At 36.0% G+C, this 24,415-nt stretch overlaps 1 protein-coding gene and 1 non-coding gene across 2 annotated transcripts in view; both read left to right on the plus strand.

Annotated features, from left to right (window-relative positions):
• Positions 1-1,076: 1,076 nt before the first annotated feature.
• LOC118196098 (uncharacterized) overlaps positions 1,077-24,415 on the plus strand; it is a 787,551-nt gene continuing 764,212 nt past the window's right edge. Inside the window, exon 1 of the mRNA XM_085827471.1 lies at positions 1,077-2,031. Within this exon, the coding sequence (XP_085683597.1) occupies positions 1,741-2,031 (291 nt within the window). The 5' untranslated portion in view covers positions 1,077-1,740. The remainder of the gene's footprint in view (positions 2,032-24,415) is intronic.
• TRNAA-GGC (transfer RNA alanine (anticodon GGC)) lies at positions 14,085-14,157 on the plus strand. Its single transcript has one exon. It is a non-coding gene; the product is annotated as a tRNA-Ala (tRNA).

A 24,415-nucleotide genomic window follows, 5' to 3' on the forward strand; every position in this document is an offset into this window, starting at 1 on the left:
TTTGGTTTTGACTTTTACCCTTGCCTTCATGAATGACGAAACACGAATTGAATGATTGGAGAGTTAGGTTTGGAGGCAACTTCCCCTTGATAAGTCTGTCTCCTGCCTGCTCAACAGTCATTCACTTATGCATTTTTAATAAAATTGTTTGGATTAATTTTAATTTGCTAAATTGGTGAATTTATTTTCATGGATTGGTTTTTCATTTGATTTGCTTATGCTTCCGAATTCAAATGATATTGTAGATTAGTTCGAGAATTAAATCTTTTAAATCTTTTATATGTTTACACATTTTTTTTTTGGCTTTATATTTGCTTTTTTACTTTTATACGTGTTTGTTAAAATTTAAATTTAATTTGTTTAAATTTAAAAATAAATATAAATAGCTAGTACACTAAAATTGCAAATCGCTCGCCAAAACCGATCGCGCTTGGCGACTGTGTAAGAAAACTTTCACCTATTACGGTAACCTCAGCTACACTGATGAAGAAGAAAAAAAAAGAGGCCCTAAGAATGGGAGAGAAAATGCAAATTGAAAGAGAAGAAACTAGTAACTCTTCAACTGCTGACACAGAGTAACAGGCAAAGCACGTGGTATTTTTACCGAGTCTGTACCAGCGCGACACATTATCTCGAACATAAGGCGAAACCGAATGACTGTGACGGCATGTCAGCATTCTTTGCAGAACATTGATTTCGGTGATGAAATTCTTCGACTAGTGGCAGTTGCATTTTGCTCCTAAACATTATTGGGAGTGCTCCGAAGGTAAAGAGATTCCATTCACTCTGTGAAGAAAATTAAAAGTTATTAATGGTGAATTTTTTTTTTTTTTTTTTTTTTTTTTTTTTTTTTTTTTTTGTCGTCTGCGTTTTTCACTTTCGGTGCAAATAAATGCAAGAGCATTGCAATGCAGTCATCGCATTTTTTCTGTCATGTGCATTTGTGGTTGGTGAGATTGAGCATCAAAAGAGGCTAATAAAAGCTGTTTGCAAGATACTACAATGAAGAATAGGGGATTAAATGTGTGAAAGATGGAACGTGTAAACTAGATTACTTAATATTTGTGCGATAATTTTAACAGACAAAATTCAGGTATATGTATATATTGCTTAATGACGATAAGGTTTAATCACGAACTGATGTCACGTGACATGGTGTGGTGTTATATTTGTAGTTGACAGATAACAAAGTGTTTACCTTTTTGGGGGAGGGAAAAACAAAATCGATAGCATGAAAAATTTTAAGTTCATATTTTCAGAGTGTTGGCGACTGTAGCTTATGAACGATCACGAATCTTCTTAAAAACACGCCTTTGGAACAAAAAGCTTCCAAAACTGAGTCATGTCTGTGATAAATTTGAGTGCAATTACTGTGCGTGTGAAGATATATACCAAAGATCTTACGATAGAACATCACATGCACAATTCAGGTATGGATACTTATTGTTTGTTTTCACAATCTTTGTTACGATGTCTTGACGAAAGATACAAACTGGATACATACCAAGAAAGAAAGCATATGCGCAGAATTGCCGAGAAATAGCTTCAAGAAGTGACAGGTGCTGAAGTTAATTTACATTCAGTGATACTACTCCGAAAGGTAATATCAACCACTAAAAAGCAAACTGTTCAATTAACCGAATTGAATTTAATTGATTCCTCCTTTGGCAAAACAAGAAACTTAGACAAATTTTAACATAAATATTTATTTCCTTGAAAATTTCAAAGGAATTCTATACTATGTCCAATGGAGAAGTGTTTGCCAACGATGTAACGCCGACTTGTGGAGTTAAACTCCGTTTGAGCTCACAACGTCGTACTTGGGAGCCAGAACAGGAGTACCCCAGAGTGCAGACCAGAAGGCGACTAGGGCGCAGGGCGTCGTCTGTTGTCGCTTGTCTCTGGGGGGACCGGATTAGCAAAGGGAAAAGGAGACGTTCTGAGTCTTTCTCGGAGAGACAAACTTACACTCCATTATCGTGGAAAAGTTTGGATGTTTCCATAAAAACTCCAGATGGGATTTCCAGAAGGGTAAGCCAACTTATTTATTAAGCTAATTTATTAATTTTATGAAAACTCCCATAGCTGGCAAAGACAAAATTGAAGGCATTTTGTTTGTTAGTTTATAAAAATCAAAATTATAAAAGAAACTGTTTTTTACTTCCTTGTACGAAGTAAAAAGGAAGTATTATAATCGCGGAAAGTTTCAGGCAGCATATTTCAACGAAAATATCCAATTTGACCGCTATCGAATGCAATTTAACGATGTTTTTGCGTGATATTTGTATGTAAGAACAGAATAAAAGACTCTTTTCCTTCAAAAAAATTATAAAACTGCTTTAAAATGAATTCTGGAGAGAATTCTTCCTGGCGTCTGTACGAACGTATGTACGTACGTACGTACGTATCTCGCATAACTCAAAAACGAGTAGCCTAGGACTGCTATAACATGTAGATGTGCACCTCGTATTTTGGTAGCAATCGGCCGCACCAAACGTATATAAATATATCTATATATATATCCACTCTATTACCGTCTCAGTGATCTCAGTTTCTTTACTCTTATATGTTTGTAAATTGTGCAATTTTTGCTTTAAAAATGATTGAATTATGTTGTTCTTATCTTCCGGTTAAGATTTTTATGTCTTTAATAAATGTGTATGCAATATTTTTAGAATTATCAACAATTTTAAAGCTGTTTAAGTGCCGCTAAGCCTAATATCTTTTTTGATGGCGGCCATTGCTTGTTTACATTTGAAACAGCAGAATAGTGGATTTGTTGCCAATCTAGAGAAACGTAGCTTCGCAACAACAAAGATAACGCCTTCATTTATTATTGCGATTTAAATCATGCTTAATCCTTTCTGGAATTTTTTCGATGAAATAAGTGTTTAAATTCAACAGAATTAACTGATTTTTTAAGAACTGAATTAATTGAATGCGAAATACTCAGTCGTTTGTAAGAAACATTTTCTTTTTTTTTGTTTGCTTAATTTCTTTTATACATCGTTCTAGCTTTATTATAGTATTTGAGTAGAACATGTGGCAACGATTAGATGATACTTTAAATGATATAAATTTTGTGCATTCTGAGTTATAATATGACTAACAATGAACGAAATGCAGTACTGTTAAGAAAGCCTAGCTCCAGAATGTCACTATGGTAAATAAATAAAGTGAATTTTAAAGAATGCATTTATTCTATTGTGGTTATGCACAGTCGGCGAAGTAGATTTAATTTAATCCAATAAGTTTAAATGAAATGCAAGAGAAAATGTGTATCATTTAATGTTCCCTACAAGGAAGTCATGTGGTGTACACATCAGATTTTTTATGTTCTAATTATTAGCAAAAGTTTAATTGAAATGCTTTATTGATTTTGTCACTTTGACTTCCAATTTAAAGAATTAATTTGTTTTAGAAATAAATCATACTTTAAAAGTCAGTTTATAAAAAATGGTGATCTTTATCTTCTGCATTGGATATCAAGAAGAATAAATGGAATTTTAATATTAAATATTTTTTAATGTTCATTCGATATCTTTAGAGAACATCTCATATTTTGTTCCTTTGCATTGGAAAGGCTTGTCAAATAACGTAGTAGTAGAAAAGGCATAGAAATGCGTTAGTCTAAAAGTTAAAAAGACTTAATAGTTGGCGAAGAGAGAAAGTTATTAAAAATTACAAAAATGAAATGTATTATGTACAAAATAACACTAAAACATATTAAAAAATCTGAAAAGTTTCAGATATTACATTACGTCGAAAGGGGCGATTTTTTAATTTTTTGTGCGTTACATTTATTTATTAAATTTCAAGTTCTACGCACTCAAATCATAAAATTCAGTTCAATTATATATCGCAAAATAATTTAAAAGAGCATATCTTTAGAATTTCCAATACACAGTCTCGCACGCTGGAGATATTTTTTTTTCCGTACAGTGTTGCCATTGCTGTCGTAGAAATTGTCGAGTTACAAAATATGAAATAGATAATAAAACTAATTCCAAATTCTAAGTTTGGGCTTCAAGATGCCCATTTTCGGGTGGAGAAGTACGTTATTCAAAATTGGATGGCTTTAGGTACCTTTGTTTTATCACAACGCGAGAAACATACATACATTTATGCAGCTTCGTCATTATTTAATATTTTGAAATTTAAATACAGGGCTCTAAGATTTGGTGGCAACAATTTAAAAAGTGATTCACCGTTTATAGTGAATCTACGCAAAATGCCAAAACAAAATTATTTATTGCCCCTTTAGGCAATTTGGCCATAATAATGATAATAATGGTATGGGCTAATAAGTATGAAAGACAAATGTCAAGGAAAGGAAATCATATGAATTAATAATGGAAGAAATGCTTAAATTTATTTTGCAAGTTCTTTTATAGTAACCATTAAGTATATATTTTTTTTTGCAGTTCTTTTAGAATAAACTAGGTCCTTTTACATTTACGAAATATTACATTTTGAATTAACGTTTCTAATACGGAATTTAAAATTAGACAATTAAATTACTAAATGTATAGTGTGATGACCAATTAAAAATTAAACTTGATTTTAATTATTTTTTACACAAAGCGATTCTTTCGACAATGTTTCTGGCGATGTTTTATTGAACAATAAAAAGAAAATTCCTGTTTTCCAGTTCCAGAAGTCCATGATCTTTTGCATATCTTTCGCAGAGGCTATATCAAACATTTTTAAAAATGACAGAAACTTTAAAATGAAGTACTTGAAAAATATATAAAGAGGAATACTTTTGCACCTTCAAATAAATTTCCGTATCCATTATTAGTAGTCTCTAAATTTGAATATAATAGGTAATTTTGTAGAGTCATTAGGATATTTTTAGAGGCAGAAAAGATACAAAATAGCAAACGCCTTCGCCACGAATCGAACCTCGGGATGCCGGCCTAGCGTGCTACCATTACACCACGAAGGCCTGCTAGGGAAGTGGGAGAAATACCTTATATACTCCCCTTTTTAAAGGGCGACTAGGGTTTTAGGGGACCTAGTCGCCAAATCTTGGGTGCGGAGAATCATCATCCACAACCCTTTTAGTTCGGGCGCCACTTGTAGAGTCATTAGGTTTTTTTGGAAGCCAGAGAGATGAAAAATATGCAACCGCCTTCTCCGGGAATCGAACCACGGACCTCTGAAATACCGGCTCAGTGTGCAGAACCACTACACCCCGAAGCCTCGCTAGGGAAGTGGGAGAAATACCTTATAATTTTTTGAAGCCCACCAGCGGCCGAGCGGTAAAGTCGCTGAACACTGGTAGTTCGGTCCGAGGTTCGAATCCCGCGAACGGGCTGGCTGTTTTCGTGGTTTTCCCCATGTGTAACGTGTATACGAGCCAGTTTCCCTTAGAAAGTCCTCCACGAAGGCATCCCTCCCCTTAGGCAGATAGCCCTAGTGTGCTTTGCCATAATTAAATACACCACCTTATAATTTCAGTTAATAATACGTAATATTAAGGGGCCCCATCAACGCCCGAGCGGTAAAATAATTGAACACTGGTAATTCAGTCCGAGGTTCGAAACTTGCACACGGGCTGGCTGCATGGACGTTTTAGTGGCTTTCCCCATGTGTAAAGTGTATACGAGCCAGTTTCTGTTAGAAATCCTCCACGAAAGCATGCTTTTGTTTAGGCTCATAGCCTTCGAAGCTTTGCCGTAATTAAATACACCAAACCAATTTCTATTTAAATATTAAAAGTATAAAACAAAATAATATTAAAGTTCATTTGAAATAGCGCTATGAAGTTACGCTATTTGCTGGAAACGGAAAAATACTGAAGCTGGTATTCAGTGCACTCTGACAGAAATTCGGTCAGGTGTTGTAGGGATTGTAGTGATAATATTCTTCTTTTCACTTCAGTTCACACACATTTTATTTGGCGTACATATAAAGATAGAAACTCCGTAAAATTGAAACATAGAGTTTTTATATGCAGTTGTATAATGTAATTATAGAGTGAACAAATTAAGTAATCAGATATATTAGCGCCCAGCAAATTTCTGTGGCTATACATACATAAAAGAAAAATTTCAATATCTGCTTTCTTATTAATCGTTACTGGAAGCAAGTATATGACAAATTACCAAACAATTTTGTTCATCGCTGTGTTTATAATGAGTACCATTAAAGAAAACTCTAAGTGATAGCGTTCCTGAAATTTCATATTAAATTCAGATGCATTACAACGTTTGCTGCTTATCTGAATGATTTTTTTTCCTTACTTCGGAAATTGGTTTTGGCTTCAACACCTTAAAATGCTTCATTAAATTACTTCAAAATGTGCATTATTATTACTTCCTTGTAAGAAGTAAAAAGGAAGTATTGTAATCGCGAAAAGTTTCAGGCAGCATATTTCAACGAAAATATCCGTTTTGACCGCTATCGAATGCAATTTAACGATGTTTTTGCGTGATATCTGTACGTAAGGATAGAATAAAAGACTCTTTCCCTTCAAAAAAATTATAAAACTGCTTTAAAATGAATTCTGAAGAGAATATTTCGTGGCGTCTGTGGAACGTATGTACGTACGTACGTATCTCGCATAACTCGAAAACGAGTAGCCTCAGAACGTTGAAATTTTGTATATAGGACTACTATAACATGTAGATGTGCACCTCGTATTTTGGTTGCAATCGGCCGCACCAAACGTATATAAATATATTTATATATATATCCACTCTGTTACCCGGCTCAGTGATCTCAGTTTCTTTACTCTTATATGTTTATAAATTGTACATTTTTTGCTTTAAAAATGATTGAATTATGTTGTTTTTATCTTCCGGTTAAGGTTTTTATGCCTTTAGTAAATCTGTGTGCAATATTTTTAGAATTATCAACAAATTTAAAGTTGTTTAATTGCCGCTAAGCCCGGTTTCAATGGCGGGCATTGATGTTTACATTTGAAACAGGAGACTAGTGGATTTGTTGCCGATCTAGAGAAACTTAGCTTCGCAACAACAAAGATAACGCATTCATTTATTGTTGCCAATTAAATCATGCTTAATTCTTTCTGGAATTTTTTCGAGGAAATAAGCGTTTGAGATTTACTTCGTAATTTTTAATATAGATATTTTGAGTTTTTATGTATTTTTGCCTTCTCGCGAAGTGAGAACGGAATTAATTAAATGAGAAATACTGAATCGTCTGTGAAAAACTGTTTCTTTTTTGTTTTGTTGGCTTAATTTCTTTTATACATCATTCTAGTTTTATTATAGTATTTGAATAGAACATGTGGCAACGATTAGATAATTCTATCCTTTAAATGATATAAATTTTGTGCATTATGAGTTATAATATGAACGAAATATATAAGTTAACTGTTATATAATTATTAATTCTTTTAAGTGAATCTAGCGCCAGAGTGTCGCTATGGTAAACAAATACTAGAGTGAATTTTAAAGAATGCATTTATTCTCTTGTGGTTTATGCGCTATCGACGAAGTAGATTTAATTTAAAGTTCGTTAACTGTTAATTCAATATGTTTAAATGAAATGCAAGAAAAAATGCGTATAATTTAATATTCCGTACAAGGAAGTCATGTGGTGTACACATCAGATTTTTTCATAAAGTATGTCGCTAGTTTTTCTGTTACTTTTAGATTTTATCAACTCAGCTTTTGAGAAATATTTTTATGAATGTCTAGTTCTGCTTTGTGGTAATCAACAGTTCTGCCTATATCAAGATATTAGGAATAATGAAAAAGTCTGAATGGTTTCAGATTTTAAAGGTCGCCCAAAAAGGGTTTGTTAAGGTTTTTTACGCTTTTTCTGAACTAGCACTCTACCAATATGTGGTTAAACGCATTTCTGCTAATCCATTCTTCTTTTGTTATTTTAGGTTTATTATTAAACATTTTTTTTCGCACTTGCGGCATACACATATCAACAGCAAGATAGCAAAACTTTTAAAAGCATCTAAGCAGTATATATTTGAAATTCTCCATGCACGGTTAAGTTTTCGCACACGTTTTTCTGTTTTTTCTTTCAGTTTTCTCTCAGTTTAGCATATCAATGTTCAGTCTTCTTACTAAGATAGCTTTTAAAATATTTTTAAAATATTTTTATTACTAACATTTTGTGTTTTGTGTGGTTATTTATTAACCATCACGTTCTTGGCGTTTACGTCGCATAAAATTCGATTAAACCGCAAAATGCCAAAATATTTAAAAACAGCATATCTTTAGAATTTCCAAAAGACAGTCTCGTGCACTGTGGATAATAATTTTTTTTTCCCCCGTAGAGATGTTGCCAGTACTTGTTTTGAAGTCTTTGAGCTTGTTAATCAAAAATTCGTTAAAATTTGGCAAAATATGAAACAGATAATGAAACAAATTCGGAATTGAAAATTCTGGCTACTAGGTGCCAGTGCGGGTGGAGGACTACGTTATTCAAAATTCTGGCTACTTGGTGCCAGTGCGGGTGGAGGACTACGTTATTCAAAATTATGGCTACTAGGTGTCAGTGCGGGTGCAGGACTACGTTATTCAAAATTGGATGTCTCCAGGTGCCGTTGTTTTTTCACATTGAGAGATACATGTATACATTTATGTAGATTCTACATTATTTAATGTCTTTAAATATAACACAGGGCGATGGTATTTGGTGGCAACAGTTTGAAAAGTGATACGCTCTTTATAGTGATTCGATGCAAAATGTCGTTTGAGATTAATATCCCATTCGGAATTAACGTCCCCGGGCTAAAACTTTAATTTTTTTTATAAACCACAATGAAAGAATCAGACTTATTTTTTTTTCAGTTAATGAGATATTTGTTTCCTGTAGATAAAGTAAATAAAATATTACATACTAATGCTGTAAATATATGTGATGTACCAGCTTTTGTCCGGAATAAATAGATTGATGAAGAATCATAGATTTAGTCGTAGCTTAAATTATCAGACGATAATTATATACATAATTAAAAAACAGGATCTATTTATTATATTTCAGGAGAAAAAAGCAGTCACAAAAATTAAGATCTCCGGAGTAAATAAAAAAGAATTAGTAATAACTTTTTGTATGAAGTTTACTGCATCGTGACATTAAAGAAAAAGCCCCGATATTCTTTTGCGAGTCTTTTTATAGCCTCTGGAAAGGCGGAGCTTCCAAGAAATGACGTCAGCCTCGTCAGCCAATCCAGTTCGCTTTAAATATTTCCAGAACATTCTATAACTGTACGTGTAGGAAAGGCGGGAAAAACAACTTGACTACGGGGCTGTGGATTTAATTCCACGTACTTTCAAATAAGAGACCGTTGTCATTAAAAATGAAAAGAACATACAGTTAAAATTTTATGTGTATTCTTGACTATGGAATTTTATTATTACATATATGTAAAACTGAAATCTATGGTGAGTTTTATTTCTACTTTCCGTGTTGTCTCCCGAGCGTTGTTCAATCAAGTAGAAGAAAATGAAAACAAGAGTTCTGAAGGAAATGCTTGTTCGATTATGCAAAGATTGTTTGCTCTAGATGTTCAATCAAGCTGAACTCCGTGATTAATTTGCTTAATAAATTTTGAGGTAGTCTGAAGCAATTATTCTTGTTCCCCTTATAAATAATGGAACTTTCGAACTTCTGAAAAGCTTGAATTTGTCAAAGGGTGATTTCCAGATGATCGTCCAACCAAATCCCAAGAACGTACGGTGGTTGCGTAAAAAGCGGTCATCTCTCTGCGTCTGGAAAATCGTGTAACTCCTTTACTTCAGCCATTCGTGAATGAGGCGATTCAGCGATGCGTTTCAAAAGAAAAAGAAAACAAATTTTTCTTTCCTCTAAGCCTTCAGTTTACATATTTAAATTTCTTTTGGTGTTATACCTCATTTCCGTATATCCCAATTTTTTAGATATTCTTCGATACATGTTTACCTGCTTATTAAATGTATACCATCATCGTTTGCGTTTTTAGTCACTTTTTTTTTTTTTTCAGGAACAGTTTATTTTGGCTTTGATAAAGAGTGCTGGCATATTAAACTATATACAAAGGGTGTTCATACATTTTTGCAAATATTTTGCAAAGATTTACAGAGGCTGTTCACACATTGTTTAGACGACGTATATTGTATTCACAAAACTAAATTACATAAAATTCTTGTGTTTTAAATGTTCTATTTGACATCCCTTATTCTGAACTATCTTTCGACACCGCAATTTCCAGGATAATAATGCCTTTTGAAGTGGCAGAAGAGCTATTCTATCCCATTTCTCCCGAACAGCTTTTCTATCCCATTCCTCCCAAACAGCTTTCCAGAGTCCTGTTAGGGTTTTGGGACAACGTTTGGATAATGCAGTTTTTAAAAGTCCGAAAGCACAAAAAATCCATAGGTGACACATCGGGAGATTGAGTAGGGATATCAGTGAAGGGTGCCTTGATACCAGTTTTTTGTTCCATTTCTATTAGGGAATTTACAGTGGATTTTGATGTGTGACTGCTAGCTTTGTCCTGATGCAGTCTCACAGATGGATGGCACTATGGGTAAAGCGATGGTATTTCATTCAGAAAAATTCGCAATAAAATATGTTCCTGATAGTATTTGGAGTTAATCCTGACATTTTTTTGCACTCTCTTTATTTTTAACTTGCCATTATAAGAAAAACCAGCAACCATCATGAATCCCTTAGAAAAACTTTCTTTCGATTCTTTGAACCATGTACTTCAAATTTTTTCTCCCCTTTTATGATAAAAAATGGCTCTTTTTCTGCTACAATCATTTAAATACACCCATGCTTCATCTATTTTGACAATTGTTTTCCATTTTTCTTTGGATAAGTGTTTCTCATATAGAATTTTGCAGCGTGTCCTGCGTGGAGCGATGGTTACAGCCGAAAACATCGCGGCAAAAACATCGCAGACGAAAATGTAGCGGAGAAAACAACGCAAGGCGAAAACGTCGTGCTACAAAACATCGTGGGAGAAAACATCGCAAAGAGAAAACATCGCAGTTCTAAAACATCGTGGTACAAAACATCGTCGTCGAAAATAAAGCGGTTCAAAAACATCGCAGTTTAAAAACATCGTCGTCGAAAATATCATGGTAAAAAATAAAGTATCTACAAATCATCGCATGACGATAACATCGCAGACATGCTTTTTTCAGGCATGCTTTAATAAGTGTAAATGGATATTCCCATAATGATTTGTGAGCGCAAGATGGAAAGAAGGATAATTTTTACTTTCATATTTTTTATTAATTAATAAATTTTTGCTGAGAAAATAAAAAGGAAACTTAAGCATAAAAAATTAATGCAACTTATAGCACTTAATAGAATTTTAAACCGACATAGTTAACTAACAAAGGCCATTAATAAATCATTTTTATAAAGTTTTTACTGGTAATATTTCATGAAAAGTATAATCTATAAGTTACATTTAATTTTCTATGCCTAAGTTTCCTTCTTACGTTTTCAGCAAAAATTTATTAGTTAATAAAATATGTGAAAGTAAAATTTATCCTTCTTTACACCTCGCGCTAACAAATCATTATGGGAATATCCATTTGCAGTTATTAAAACCTGAAAAAAGCATGTCTGCGATGTTATCGTCATGCGATGATTTGTAGATACTTTATTTTTTACCGCGATATTTTCGACGACGATGTTTTTAAACTGCGATGTTTTTGAACCGCTTTATTTTCGACTACGATGTTTTGTACCACGATGTTTTAGAACTGCGATGTTTTCTCTTTGCGATGTTTTCTCCCACGATGTTTTGTAGCACGACGTTTTCGCCTTGCGTTGTTTTCTCCGCGACGTTTTCGTCCACGATGTTTTTGCCGCGATGTTATCGGCGGACACCGGAGCGATATGCTTCGGTAGAAGACGATGCACATTGCGTTTTTTCGCTTTCTTAAGAATTAAATCAACGTTTATCATTTTGTTTACAGTGGACACCGATCATTTTAATGATTTTGCAACTGTCCTTTGACTAGGGGGATTTTCTTTTAACATTAAACAACGTACCTTTGCAATAGTCGAAGATGTCCGTTTTCCCTTGGATACTTGTTTGGAATTTTTGTCCCACTTGAGACTCCAATTTGACCTTTTTTTTCCTTTCTTGTTGATGATATTACCTATCTACGCTTTAGATATCACAAAACCGTGACTTTCACATCGTTTTTGGATAACGGAGTATGGATATTTCTCTTCGGAAAGAGCGTTAATGTAGCCTTCGAACCACTGCTTTGTTAAATCGCCATTTTGAATAAAAACAAAACTTTCAAGCCACAGACCATAATTTTGACTTTTAAAAACATAGTACAATTGCAATTACTTCTTTTGCAGCAAACGAATTTTTATTACCGCTTACCAAAATCGTCTAAAAATGTGCGAACAGATTCTGTATATATAAACAATCTTTAAAATTTTATAATGTAATATGTTCAATCTGATAGCCCTTTAGTTGAACTATCATATTACCGCTTGATTTCTAAGATAAAAGTCCTTTTCTCAAAACATCAAGGTTCATTCTATTCCACCCTTCCTTCACAATCTCTTCCAGAGTCCATCCAATGTTTTTATATAATTCTCCAATGTTTTCCTTTTTAACAATAAACACGGAATTGAATTTTAGCTTAAATTCCGGTTACGTTTCTCATTTTTTCAAAAAAACACAGCCGTAGGTTTAGAGGTTTGGCTCGGAGACTTATTTGATGGAACTTAACGTAATGAAGATTGTTTGGATAAACAGGTGGAATTTCTTCTTTAAAAATATGCGTTAAAACGTATTTCTGATAGTATTCCGAGTTAATTTTGACATTTTTTTCTACTTTTTCTATTTTAAGTTTTCATTGTAAGACAATTCAATAATAATTAGAAAACCTTTAAAAAAAATTCCTTGCTTTCTCAGAACCAACGTATTAAATCTTTTTCTCCGCTTTTTCGGAAGCAAAAGGAACTTTTTCTATTGTAACCAGATAAGGATATCTAAGCCTCACCAACTGTAACTATATATTTCCATTTTTCACCTGCCAAATATAATTTTCATACAGAAATCTAAATATAGTCTTACACCTAGAAACATATTTCGGCGTTAGGCGATGAACATTATGCTTCTTTTTAATTAGCTTGAAATCATGTTTTATAATTTTGTTCACAATTCCTACAGTGATATTGAAAGATCTTGCAATAGCTCTTTGGCGGCTGGATTTTCTTTTAAAACATGAGATGCGACTTTATATTTAATAAGAGCTGCACACACCATTGTTGGGTATGCAATTTTAGCTGTTTTCCTAGTCAGATGTAAATCTTAACGTTTATTTCCTTTCATATTATTTATGTCAGTATTGTATATGTAGAAATATTAAAACCCTGCTTTTCATATCTTTTTTTAATAACCCAATAAGAGCATTTCTCTTCGGACAGCGCAAAAATAGAACCTTCGATCTATTGTTTATTTTTCGGCGACATTTTAAAGAAAATAATTTTCTTGATGCTGCAGACGATAATTAAACGTAATTTCAAATTGAAATCCAGTCACGTTTGCATTTTAAATGTAATATTCAACTTCATGGAGACAATCAAAATTGTTACAAAAATGTTATAAGGTATTTCTGCCGCTTTCCTAGCGTGCCTTCGTGGTGTAGTGGTTCTGCACGCTGGGCCGGTATTCCAGAGGTCCGTGGTTCGATTTCCGGCGAAGGCGGTTGCTAATTTTTCATCCCCTGCTTCAAAAAAAAAAAAAAAATCTTAATGTCTCTACAGTGGCGCCCGAACTAAAAGGGTGTTGGATGAGGATTCTCCACACCCAGGATTTGGCGATTAGATCCCCTGAAAACTCCAGTTGCCCTTTAAAAAGGGGAGGATGTAAGGTATTTTTCCCTCTTTCCTAGGCCCACCAACGGCCGAGCGGTAAAGTCGCTGAACACTAGTAGTTCGGTACGAGGTTCGAATCCCGCGAACGGGCTGGCTGAATGGACGTTTTCGTTGTTTTCCCCATGTGTAACGTGTATATGAAACAGTTCCATTAGAAAGTTCTCCAAGAAGGCATCCCTCCCCTTAGGTAGATAGCCTTCGAGGCTTTGCCATAATCACACACACACACACACCCACGTTCCTAGCGTGCCTTCGTGGTGTAGTGGTCAGCACACTGGGACGGCATTCCAGAGGTCCGTGGTTCGATTCCCGGCGAAGGCGGTTGCTATTTTTCATCTTTCCTACTTCCAAAAATATACGTAATGTCTCTACAATGGCGCCCGAACTAAAAGGGTTGTGGACGAGGATTCTCCACACCCAGGATTTGGCGATTGGGTCCCGTAAATACCCCAGTCGCCCTTTAAAAAGGGGAGTATATAAGGTATTTCTCCCACATTCCTAGCGTGCCTTTGGTCATCTTGTCAGCTTCCAAAAATCCTAATGTCTCTACAATGTGTGAACACCCTCTGTATGCATGATGCTATTTTTCAACCTAGTTTCAGCTGTTTTTCAAAGTTTTCGACATAGCACTCGGTATGATTCATTCTTATATTAACTAACGTTGATAATGCAAATTTTGCATATCCTAATTTTAGCTTTCTCCTCAATAGCAATAATTAGAAATTTTAGGAATTTTTACTATTTCTCTTGACTGCAGTACTTTATTCTAAAATATTCAGTTACATAAATCCTTTTCAAAACGTTTATATCACAAGGCAGAGGAATAAGCCTAAAAGAATGTAATAAAATGCAATAAGATATTTAGGATGTCTTCAGCATATTTTAGTGGCGTCAGCGGCAGCAGCTTATTCATAAAATCATAAATGGCCTATATTCAGTGTGCGTGACTGAAAACGAACACCGCATCATTTTCAGTCTGACTCATGTATACACTAGTGTGCAAAAATTAAGGACGAGACGGTTTTTTCAATATAACTTTGTACAAAAGCTTTCCAAATCAACACATTTAATACCGTAAAATCCCCAATACGTAAGGACATGAGTAATGTAAGCAACACTTACTAAAAGAGAAATCAGAGGGATAAAAAGAAGATTTACTGAAAAAGTAGCATGGAGCGCAATGCGACTGAAGGCCGAAACATCCCTGTGATGGGTGTCCAGCAAGAAACATCCCGTCTTTAATAGGGGATATGATCTCCCCTGACTGCTAGGCAGGTTTCACAGCGTCTGCCCGTGCTGAGAATGAGGGTGTCAATGAGTTGTTGAGGCATTGCTGCCCATTCGTCTTGCAGCGCCAATCGAAGCTCCGGAATGGTTATTGGTGGTAAGGTACGAGCTGCCAAGCGTCTGCCTAGAAAATCTCATACATGCTCGATGGGATTGAGATCCGGAGATCGTGCCGGCCAATCCATACGTTCAATCCACGTGGAGGATTCGTGGTTCCACGTGGAAAGACATGGAGGTCTGCAGTGCTTCCACTCAAAAAGACACAACTCAAAATACAGACACTGCCTCCTCCATATGCATCTCTTTTAAGGATGTTTGATGATGTTTGATGGATAATCTAAGAGCTATTCGGCAGTTACTGTGCGATGACATGGTGCATTGTCGTCCACGAAAAGGAACTGCGGACCCATAGCGCCTCTAAAAAGACGCACATATGGAAGAAGAATCTCGTTACAATAACGGGTCCCGTTGACTGAACCTGCGTCGAAGATGTGAAGGTCTGTACGACTACCAGGCATGATGCGTCCACAAACGAGAACACCGCCACCTCCATACCTGTCTCTTTCAATGATGTTCGAGGGATGATTGCGGCTTCCTCGCTCTCTCCAGATGAGTATGCAATGAGAAGCGCTACTCAGACTGAATCTGCTCTCATCTGTAAAGAGTACTCGTCCCCATTCATTGTCTCTCCAATTCCGGTGTTCCCGGCACCACAGAGAACGCCTTATCCGATGGGCAGGCGTTAGAGGTACACGCCGTACAGGGCGTCGTGCAAACAGACCACCACCGTGCAGTCGTCTGGCCACGGTAAAACGCGATATCGGTCGTCCAGTCGCCTGTGTCGTGTGTCTAGCGATTTTCTCCCGCTGTCTGCCGCCTGTTTCTTTTGGCCTGTAAGGCAATATACCGGTCATCTGCGGGTGTGGTTCCTCGTGGACGACCACTACTAAACCCCCGGATAGCTGTTCCTGTAGTTTGAAATTGTCTCCAAAGTCGTGAAACGATGCTGTGAGCTATTCCGAATTCTGCAGCCACACTTGTCACACTGCGGCCTTCCTCCAACTTCCCAATGATTCGACCTCGGGTAAAAGCATCCAGATGTAGTCTAACAGATTGATTATTCGCCATTTCTTGCTGAGGCAGCAACTCGGTGTGATTTTAACTGCTATACGGCGTGCAATCTCTTTGCCAGAAATACTGATCTTACACCGACAACATGCTTTATAATACTCAGACACTCCCCCATTACGTCTACCTGCATATCTGCGCATGTGCTACCGTACATCACCTTACTTAATGTCCTGATTGGTCTTTCTGTCCGCTCTGCCTCTTCGTTCAGCTGATATGCTAATTTTTCGACTTCGTCCTTAATTTTTGCACACCTGTGTACTTCACACATGTGAGAAAACTACGAAAATAATTTTGCTTCCGGCTCGTTGGTTGGTATTCAAAGCCTGGTCAAATTACCAGTATTCAACAATCGTATCACTTAGCCACTGCTAAAACACCACAGATGAAATTTTACATAAAGGCTTAAAATGAAATTACCACCTTTTGTATAAAAGCTTTTATAGATTTTCTTTCATGAAAAGGTGTCTCATGTAGCTACAGAAGAAGTAGAGCTAAATGAATTTTTTAATTTATTATCGTGGTCTTCCCATAAATGATTTTCCTACCATACGGAAAAGGCTCTTCTCGTGGCGAACGTGTTTATTGTTAAAACTGATTTTTTGTTGTACTATCCAACTTTAAAAGAAAATAGAGGAATATAATATATATATATATATATATAATCTGTTTACGAAATGGTGGATTCAGACTTTTAAGCTCTCCCCAGATTATTGTATTTTATAATATACAATTATTGTATTTTACATAAGCGAGGATATATTTCAAGTTTTAATAAATTTACTTCAGATGAACAAAATAGCAAAAGTATATTTATTTTATTGAACAAAAGTTACAAAAGTACGCTTTTTTTAAATTTTCCAAAAGAACACAAGTTTGTTTCAGAAAACACATAAAAAGCTTTAAAATACACCGCTTAAGGAAAAAATCAACAACAATTACGATTACTCAAAACGTTACACGTAGAGTTTAATAAAACGGACAGTATACAATACGTAGTAAGGTATAAACTAACATGAAGAGAAATTAACAGACAATTATGGTGTTTTGAATTAGCATATGTATAAAATGACGAAATCGAATATGTCAGTTGGTATAGGAAAATTGCCTTCGATACAGACTATAACTTCCCTGAAAAACAATACAGCGAGTACAAGGATGTCTGATGCTATCAGTTTTGCGGTCTATCAGTTCCGCAGGAAGTGAGATCAACTGCTCTTGCAAAGTATTTGCAAGCGTAGCAAGGGTCTGGAGAAGAAGCCGGAGAGTAGCTATACATACGTCTTCTCAAAGCATCCCAAACATGCTCGATAGGATTCAGGTCTCTTGATTGAACTGGCCACTCCATGTGCTGAATTATCTCTTGCTGAAGATAATCATACACGATGCGAGCACTATGCAGTCTAGCATTGTCGTCCTGTAGCAGAAAATCATCACCTATTGTTTCGTCATAAAGGCGCGCACAAGCATCAAGGATGTCATCACCATAGGCCTGAGCATTCGTGGTTCCACGTGGAAAGACATGGAGGTCTGCAATGCTTCCACCCAAAAAGACACAACTCCAAATACAGACAGTGCCTCCTCCGTATGCATCTCTTTTAAGGAAGTTTGATGGATTCTATGTACGGGGTTCTATGTTCTTTCCAAATCAAATAACGCTTACTATCGCTTTGGAGGCTAAATTTAAACTCATCCGTAAAGATAACAGCCCTATATTGATCAGCCGTCCAGTGGACAGGTTGACGTGCCCACCACAAACGTTCCCTTCTATGAAGTTATGTGAGCGGCACGCAAATGGCTGGTTGCCTAGCGTACAAACCTCAATTCGTGAAGCCTTCTATGCAGGGTTGACGTTGATACCAACCTTCCGGGGGCTGCAACAAGGCAGGATCTGAGTTGAGTTTGAATTGCGGTTCTCTTCCTTCGTGCACGTAACAGCAAATACACTGGTGTGCAAAAATTAAGGACGAAGTCGAAAAATTAGCATATCAGCTGAACGAAGATTCAAAGAAGACAGAAAGACCAATCAGGAGATTAAGTAAGGTGATGTACGGTAGCACATACGCAGATATGCAGGTAGACGTAATGAGGGAGTGTCTGAGTAGTATAAAGCATGTTGTCGGTGTAAGATCAGTATTTATGGCAAAGAGATTGCACGCCGTATAGCAGTTAAAATCACACCGAGTTGCTGCCTCAGCGAGAAATGGCGAATAATCAATCTGTTAGACGACATCTGGATGCATTTACCCGAGGTCGAATCATTGGGAAGTTGGAGGAAGGCCGCAGTGTGACAAGTGTGGCTGCAGAATTCGGAATTGCTCACAGCATCGTTTCACGACTTTGGAGACAATTTCAAACTACAGGAACAGCTATTCGGGGGTTTAGTAGTGGTCGTCCACGAGGAACCACACCCGCAGATGACCGCTATATTGCCTTACAGGCCAGAAGAAACAGGGGGCAGACAGCGGGAGAAATCGCTAGACACACGACACAGGCGACTGGACGACCGATATCGCGTTTTACCGTGGCCAGACGACTGCACGGTGGTGGTCTGTTTGCACGACGCCCTGTACGGTGTGTACCTCTAACGCCTGCCCATCGGATAAGGCGTTCTCTGTGGTGCCGGGAACACCGGGATTGGAGAGACAATGAATGGGGACGAGTACTCTTTACAGATGAGAGCAGATTCAGTCTGAGTAGCGATTCTCATCGCATACTCATCTGGAGAGAGCGAGGAAGCCGCAATTATCCTTCGAACATCATTGAAAGAGACAGGTATGGAGGTGGCGGTGTTCTCGTTTGTGGACGCATCTTGCCTGGTAGTCGTACAGACCTTCACATCTTCGACGCAGGTTCAGTCAACGGGACCCGTTATTGTAACGAGATTCTTCTTCCATATGTGCGTCTTTTTAGAGGCGCTATGGGTCCGCAGTTCCTTTTCGTGGACGACAATGCACCATGTCATCGCACAGTAACTGCCGAACAGCTCTTAGAGAGTGAGGATATTGAACGTATGGATTGGCCGGCACGATCTCCGGATCTCAATCCCATCGAGCATGTATGGGATTTTCTAGGCAGACGCTTGGCAGCTCGTACCTTACCACCAGTAACGATTTCGGAGCTTCGATTGGCGCTGCAAGACGAATGGGCAGCAATGCCTCAACAACTCATTGACACCCTCATTCTCAGCATGGGCAGACGCTGTGAAACCTGCCTAACAGTCAGGGGACATCATATCCCCTATTAAAGACCGGATGTTTCTTGCAGGACACCCATCACAGGGATGTTTCGGCCTTCAGTCGCATTGCGCTCAATGCTGCTTTTTCAATAAAGCTGCTTTTTATCCCTCTGATTTCTCTTTTAGTAAGTGTTGCTTACATTACTCATGTCCTTACGTATTGGGGATCTTACGGTATTAAATGTGTTAATTTGGAAAGCTTTTGTACAAAATTATATTGAAAAAACCGTCTCGTCGTTAATTTTTGCACACCAGTATATCTGTCATCGGTGTTCGTCGTAGTGGTTGGCTGTTCGTGATTGAACCTCCTGGATGATGAATTTTTGTTTAGAAGTTGTTTTCAAGGTTTGTGAACCACAGAAGGATTCGCATTTTGCCATCTGGCCATTTCCGTCTGACTTTGTCCTACCTCTGGACTCCCAATAGCTCTTCATCGAAGTTCTTCTGGTATATAATGCCTGGTTAGGACTTAGCTATCTCAGATTTCTTATGTCAGTATTACAACGAAATTTGCAGACTTGCTCTCAAACATGCAATTTATTGCTCCTCGCAGATAACGTATAGCGATTGCAGCGCCAATAATTTCATTATAGCAGTTTTACTCAGCAACTCTTATTTGACAACGTATTGAAATTTTATATGGATTGGCTTATTTTTTAATGCGTTGTAAAGACATTAGATTATTTTGATGTTGTAGAAGTGAAAAAGGAGCAATTGCCCTTACAAGGACTCGAACCTGGACCTCTCGAATACACCCAATTACACCCGAAGGTATGCCGAAAGGAGGGAGAAAATACCTTCTAATATGATTTCGAATTATTTTTTACATAGCTCTTACTGGACATGGAAAACTAAGAGATTTTCCAATGGCTCGCATAAATCCGAAAGTATCCCCCCCCCCCCATACAAAATCTTTCGAAACAGGAACTGCATATTTGAAACAGAGCTAGTACTAGTACGCTTTGCGAGATAAAAGTAAGCGAATTATGCATAAAATTTTAAAATTACTAGCGTTTGGTCAGCAGGTTCTGAAAGCAAAACTGCGAAGGTCGATGCCTCTTGCATATAGAAATCACGCATCGTCGCACGAGTAGATGATCACCAAAATTGCTTTTCCTCCCCCAATTTGCAGAAGAAAAACCGAACTGTCGTAGGTTCGTTTTATCTTTTCCCCTCCCGCAAAAATTCAAGAATCATGGTTTCATAAGCTGCCCTTTTCTTTTTGTAGGTGCCGCATGGTTGAATATTTTGAATCATCATACATTAAATGCAGGAGCAATGAAGGTGGAATGCTCTTATTTGATGTAACTTTCTTTCAGTGGTGAATGTGCTGACAAAAGCGAAAAGGGAAGCAACTGGATGGGTACTTTTCCGTTTCGCCGGCGCAAATCTCGCCAAGCAGACTTTATTGGCGACAACATACATTATACACACAAAAAATATTAAAAAAATGTTAGTCCTAAGAATTCTTTTTTTGAAGGCATAAACATTTTAATATCGCTTAATAATTTTCTAAAAAGCCAATAAATAAAGACAATAAATTTATAAAAAGACATTAATTTAAGAATTTACTATGCTTTCATGGTTCAACATTCTGTTTCGCCGGTTCATATCACGTGACCCCGAGCGATCTCATCTCACGTATACTACTCTACAAAAATATAATGCTCTCAGGAATTATCTACATTAATTTCAAATTAAATCTTAATTTGGAACACAAGTTTAAATGCAAAAAATACTTCAATTCGTACGAATAGCTTACTCAGAAATTATGTAAAACTGCAGTGCTTTACTTCGCTAATGCATTCTCATTAGAATGGATGAATTTAACCCTTGACTTTACCTTTTCTATATTTTCGGCTTCGGGTAAGCGCTGTGATTGCATCCTAATTGATTTAATTGCCGAAAATGGCCTTAGACATAAAATTGAACTATCTGAATGAGGCGAAAAAGGTTACCAGCGAGAATATTCCGTTTGGCATCGGTTGTACCATTATTGGCGACTTTATCGCTTGCGCCGGCAAAACGGAAAAGTACCACTGGATTTTCTCTTTTACGATATTTAACAACTGAGACCAAACAGATAAGGTCACAGATAGCTTGTAATCTTTCGATTTCTGCTTCTAAGCGAATTTTGTAATTTCGCTAAAGCATTACAAGGCTTTTCTTTTCCCAAAATCCTCCATGAAAGTCTCTTTCCGAAGGTAGTGATAGTGATAGTGACGGAGGACGTGGCCACCACCCCTTTACTCTTAAGTTAATTAGCATATAGGGCCACGTCCGCCCTTATCCAGAGTAAAGCCAGAGAGGCCACATAGGAGGCTTGCACAAGGCGCCCAAACCCAACGCCTGGACCATCCGGTTGGCAGTTCCGCGAGCCAAATGACACCGGGTACACTCCCGTCCAAAGTGCCCAGGTCCAGTGATTATTGAATCTTCAAAAATAGCATTGTACATGGCTAAACAATGGCAGATATACATTAGTAGTTATTTGCATGCTTCTGTGAATACATATTTGCTGACATGCAATCCAGCACTGTTACATACATATACTTTCTAAATACCTAAATAACATTACTTTAATTTGCTTTGGAATAATAAGACAGAGCTAGTATATACACTTAGCACAATAAAAATAAAAAAAATAAAAATAATAATAATAAAATTAAATAAACAATAAAATTAAATAAACAACAATAATAATAACAACAATAATAAAAATAATAATAAAAATAATAACAATAATAACAATAAGAATAACAATAATAACAACAATAACAACAAATAATAACAATAATAATAACAATAATAACAACAGTAATAAAAATAATAACAATTATAATAACAATAATAACAACAATAATAACAATAACAACAATAATAACAATAATAATAATAACAACAATAATAACAATAATAATAATAATAATAATAATAATAATAATAATAATAATAATAATAATAATAATAACATACATTAGGACACGCTTGCTTACACTATATACACACATCGCAGACATATCTAGATTACTTATGCTTGAACTTATGCTTGAATGATACTGATTTACATTGAAATTAGCTGATATACTGACCAGTTCTGTTACATACATATGTACATATATTTTATACACCCGTTCTATTTCATACATATTCCTTAGTAAATACTTACGATGCTATATACAAACTGAAGATATACCTTATAAACCAGTACTGGTGCATATACCTTATTAAATATTCACAATACTATACTCTGTCTACGTTCCTGGAGCAGATCAAACTACTTCCATAAGTAGAAAAATTGTAGATTGTGCGTATATACACAATATTTACAATAAATCTTTCCGAAGGTAGCTAATTTTCAACTGATTTTTATTATAACGTATTTCTCCCGCCTTCTTAGCATGCCTTCGTAGTGTAGCGGTCAGCACGCTCGGCGCGCATTCGAGAGGCCCGTGGTTCGAATACCGGCGAAGTTGCTCATTTTTCATCTCTCTTGCTTTAAAAAAATACCTAAAATAAACTAGGTATAGGTCGTTTTGATAAATCTGAAATGTCAGCTCTATGCATTTCTAACACCTTAATCAAAATTATTTTTAAGATTGAAAGATATATTTTAATTTCTTAGCAGTTATTTTAATTTCAATGTACTTTCCTGTCGTTTATTCTTTTCATTTACAGCTAGCTACCAGAATGAGTTTTTAGAATCGCATTGAATGCAAATGAGTTAGAAGTAGTATTTAAGGAAGGTTCGACTTACTTGAGAGAGAGCTAGAAATTTTGAGTAGCGTGTGTTTACCTTCGGGCTAAGTCTTTCTTGAAGCTGTTACGCTAAGCCGTATATTATGTGCCTTTGGAAATTCGCCGGATACTTTAAATTAAGGGCCAACCACTTTAGATTTGTGTTAGCTTTCACTAAGTCTCTTTTAGTTCGTTTTAATTAGTAAAAAGGGTCTTTGTCCCTGAAGGACTATTGTTTTCGTTTTGCGATTTTGCGTTCAAAACTTTAAAAGGCTGTATCACTTTTTAAATCGTTGCCACCAAATACCCTGTATAATATTTGAAATAAATGCTCTGTATTATATTTGAAGGAAGTAAATAATGAAGAATCTGCATGAATGGGTGTATGTCTCTCGCATTGTGATAAAACAACGCTACCTAGAGCTATCCTATTTTGAATGACGTAATTCTACTGCGAATATGGGCATCTGAAAACCCAAATTTGATTTTTTTTTGTAATCTATTTCATATTTTGTAAAACTTTAAAAAATTTTTGATTAAGAAACTAAACGATTTAAAAGCGAGCAATGGTAAAACTCTACGAGAGAAAAAAACTTTTTTTATCTCCAGCGCGCAAGACTCTGTATCGGATATTACAAAGATAAGCTCACTTTAAAATTATTTTGCGATATTGCTATCGAACTGAATTTTATGTTTTCAGGGCGAATAACATGATATTAAATAAATAAAGGTAACACACAAAACGTAAAAACTGCTCCTTTGGACGTAATGTAAAATCTGAAAGCTTTCAGATTTTTTTTTTTTTTTAGTTTTTTTAATCCAGAGCAGATTTTTCCCTGAAGAACTATTGTTTTCGTTTTGCGATTTTGCGTTGGTTCACTATAAATATCCTTTTCACTTTTCAAACTGTTGCCCCAAATGTTAGAGGCCTGCATTATATTTGAAGAAATTAAATAATGAAAAATCTCCATAAATACATGTATATTTCTCGCATTGTGATAAAACAACTGTACATAGAGCCATCGAATTTTGAATGCTGTAATTCTACTGCGAATAGGGGCATCTGGAAGCTCAAATTTGAAATTTGGAATTTTATTTATTATCGATTTCATATTTTGTAAAACTTTAACGAATTTTTGATTAAAAAACTCAAGGATTTCAAAGCGAGCGATGGCAGCGTTTTTATCT

Source organism: Stegodyphus dumicola, chromosome 12 (genome assembly GCF_044657685.1).
Source record: "Stegodyphus dumicola isolate Sdum_Otavi_A_Nest chromosome 12, ASM4465768v1".
NCBI lineage: Eukaryota > Metazoa > Arthropoda > Arachnida > Araneae > Eresidae > Stegodyphus > Stegodyphus dumicola.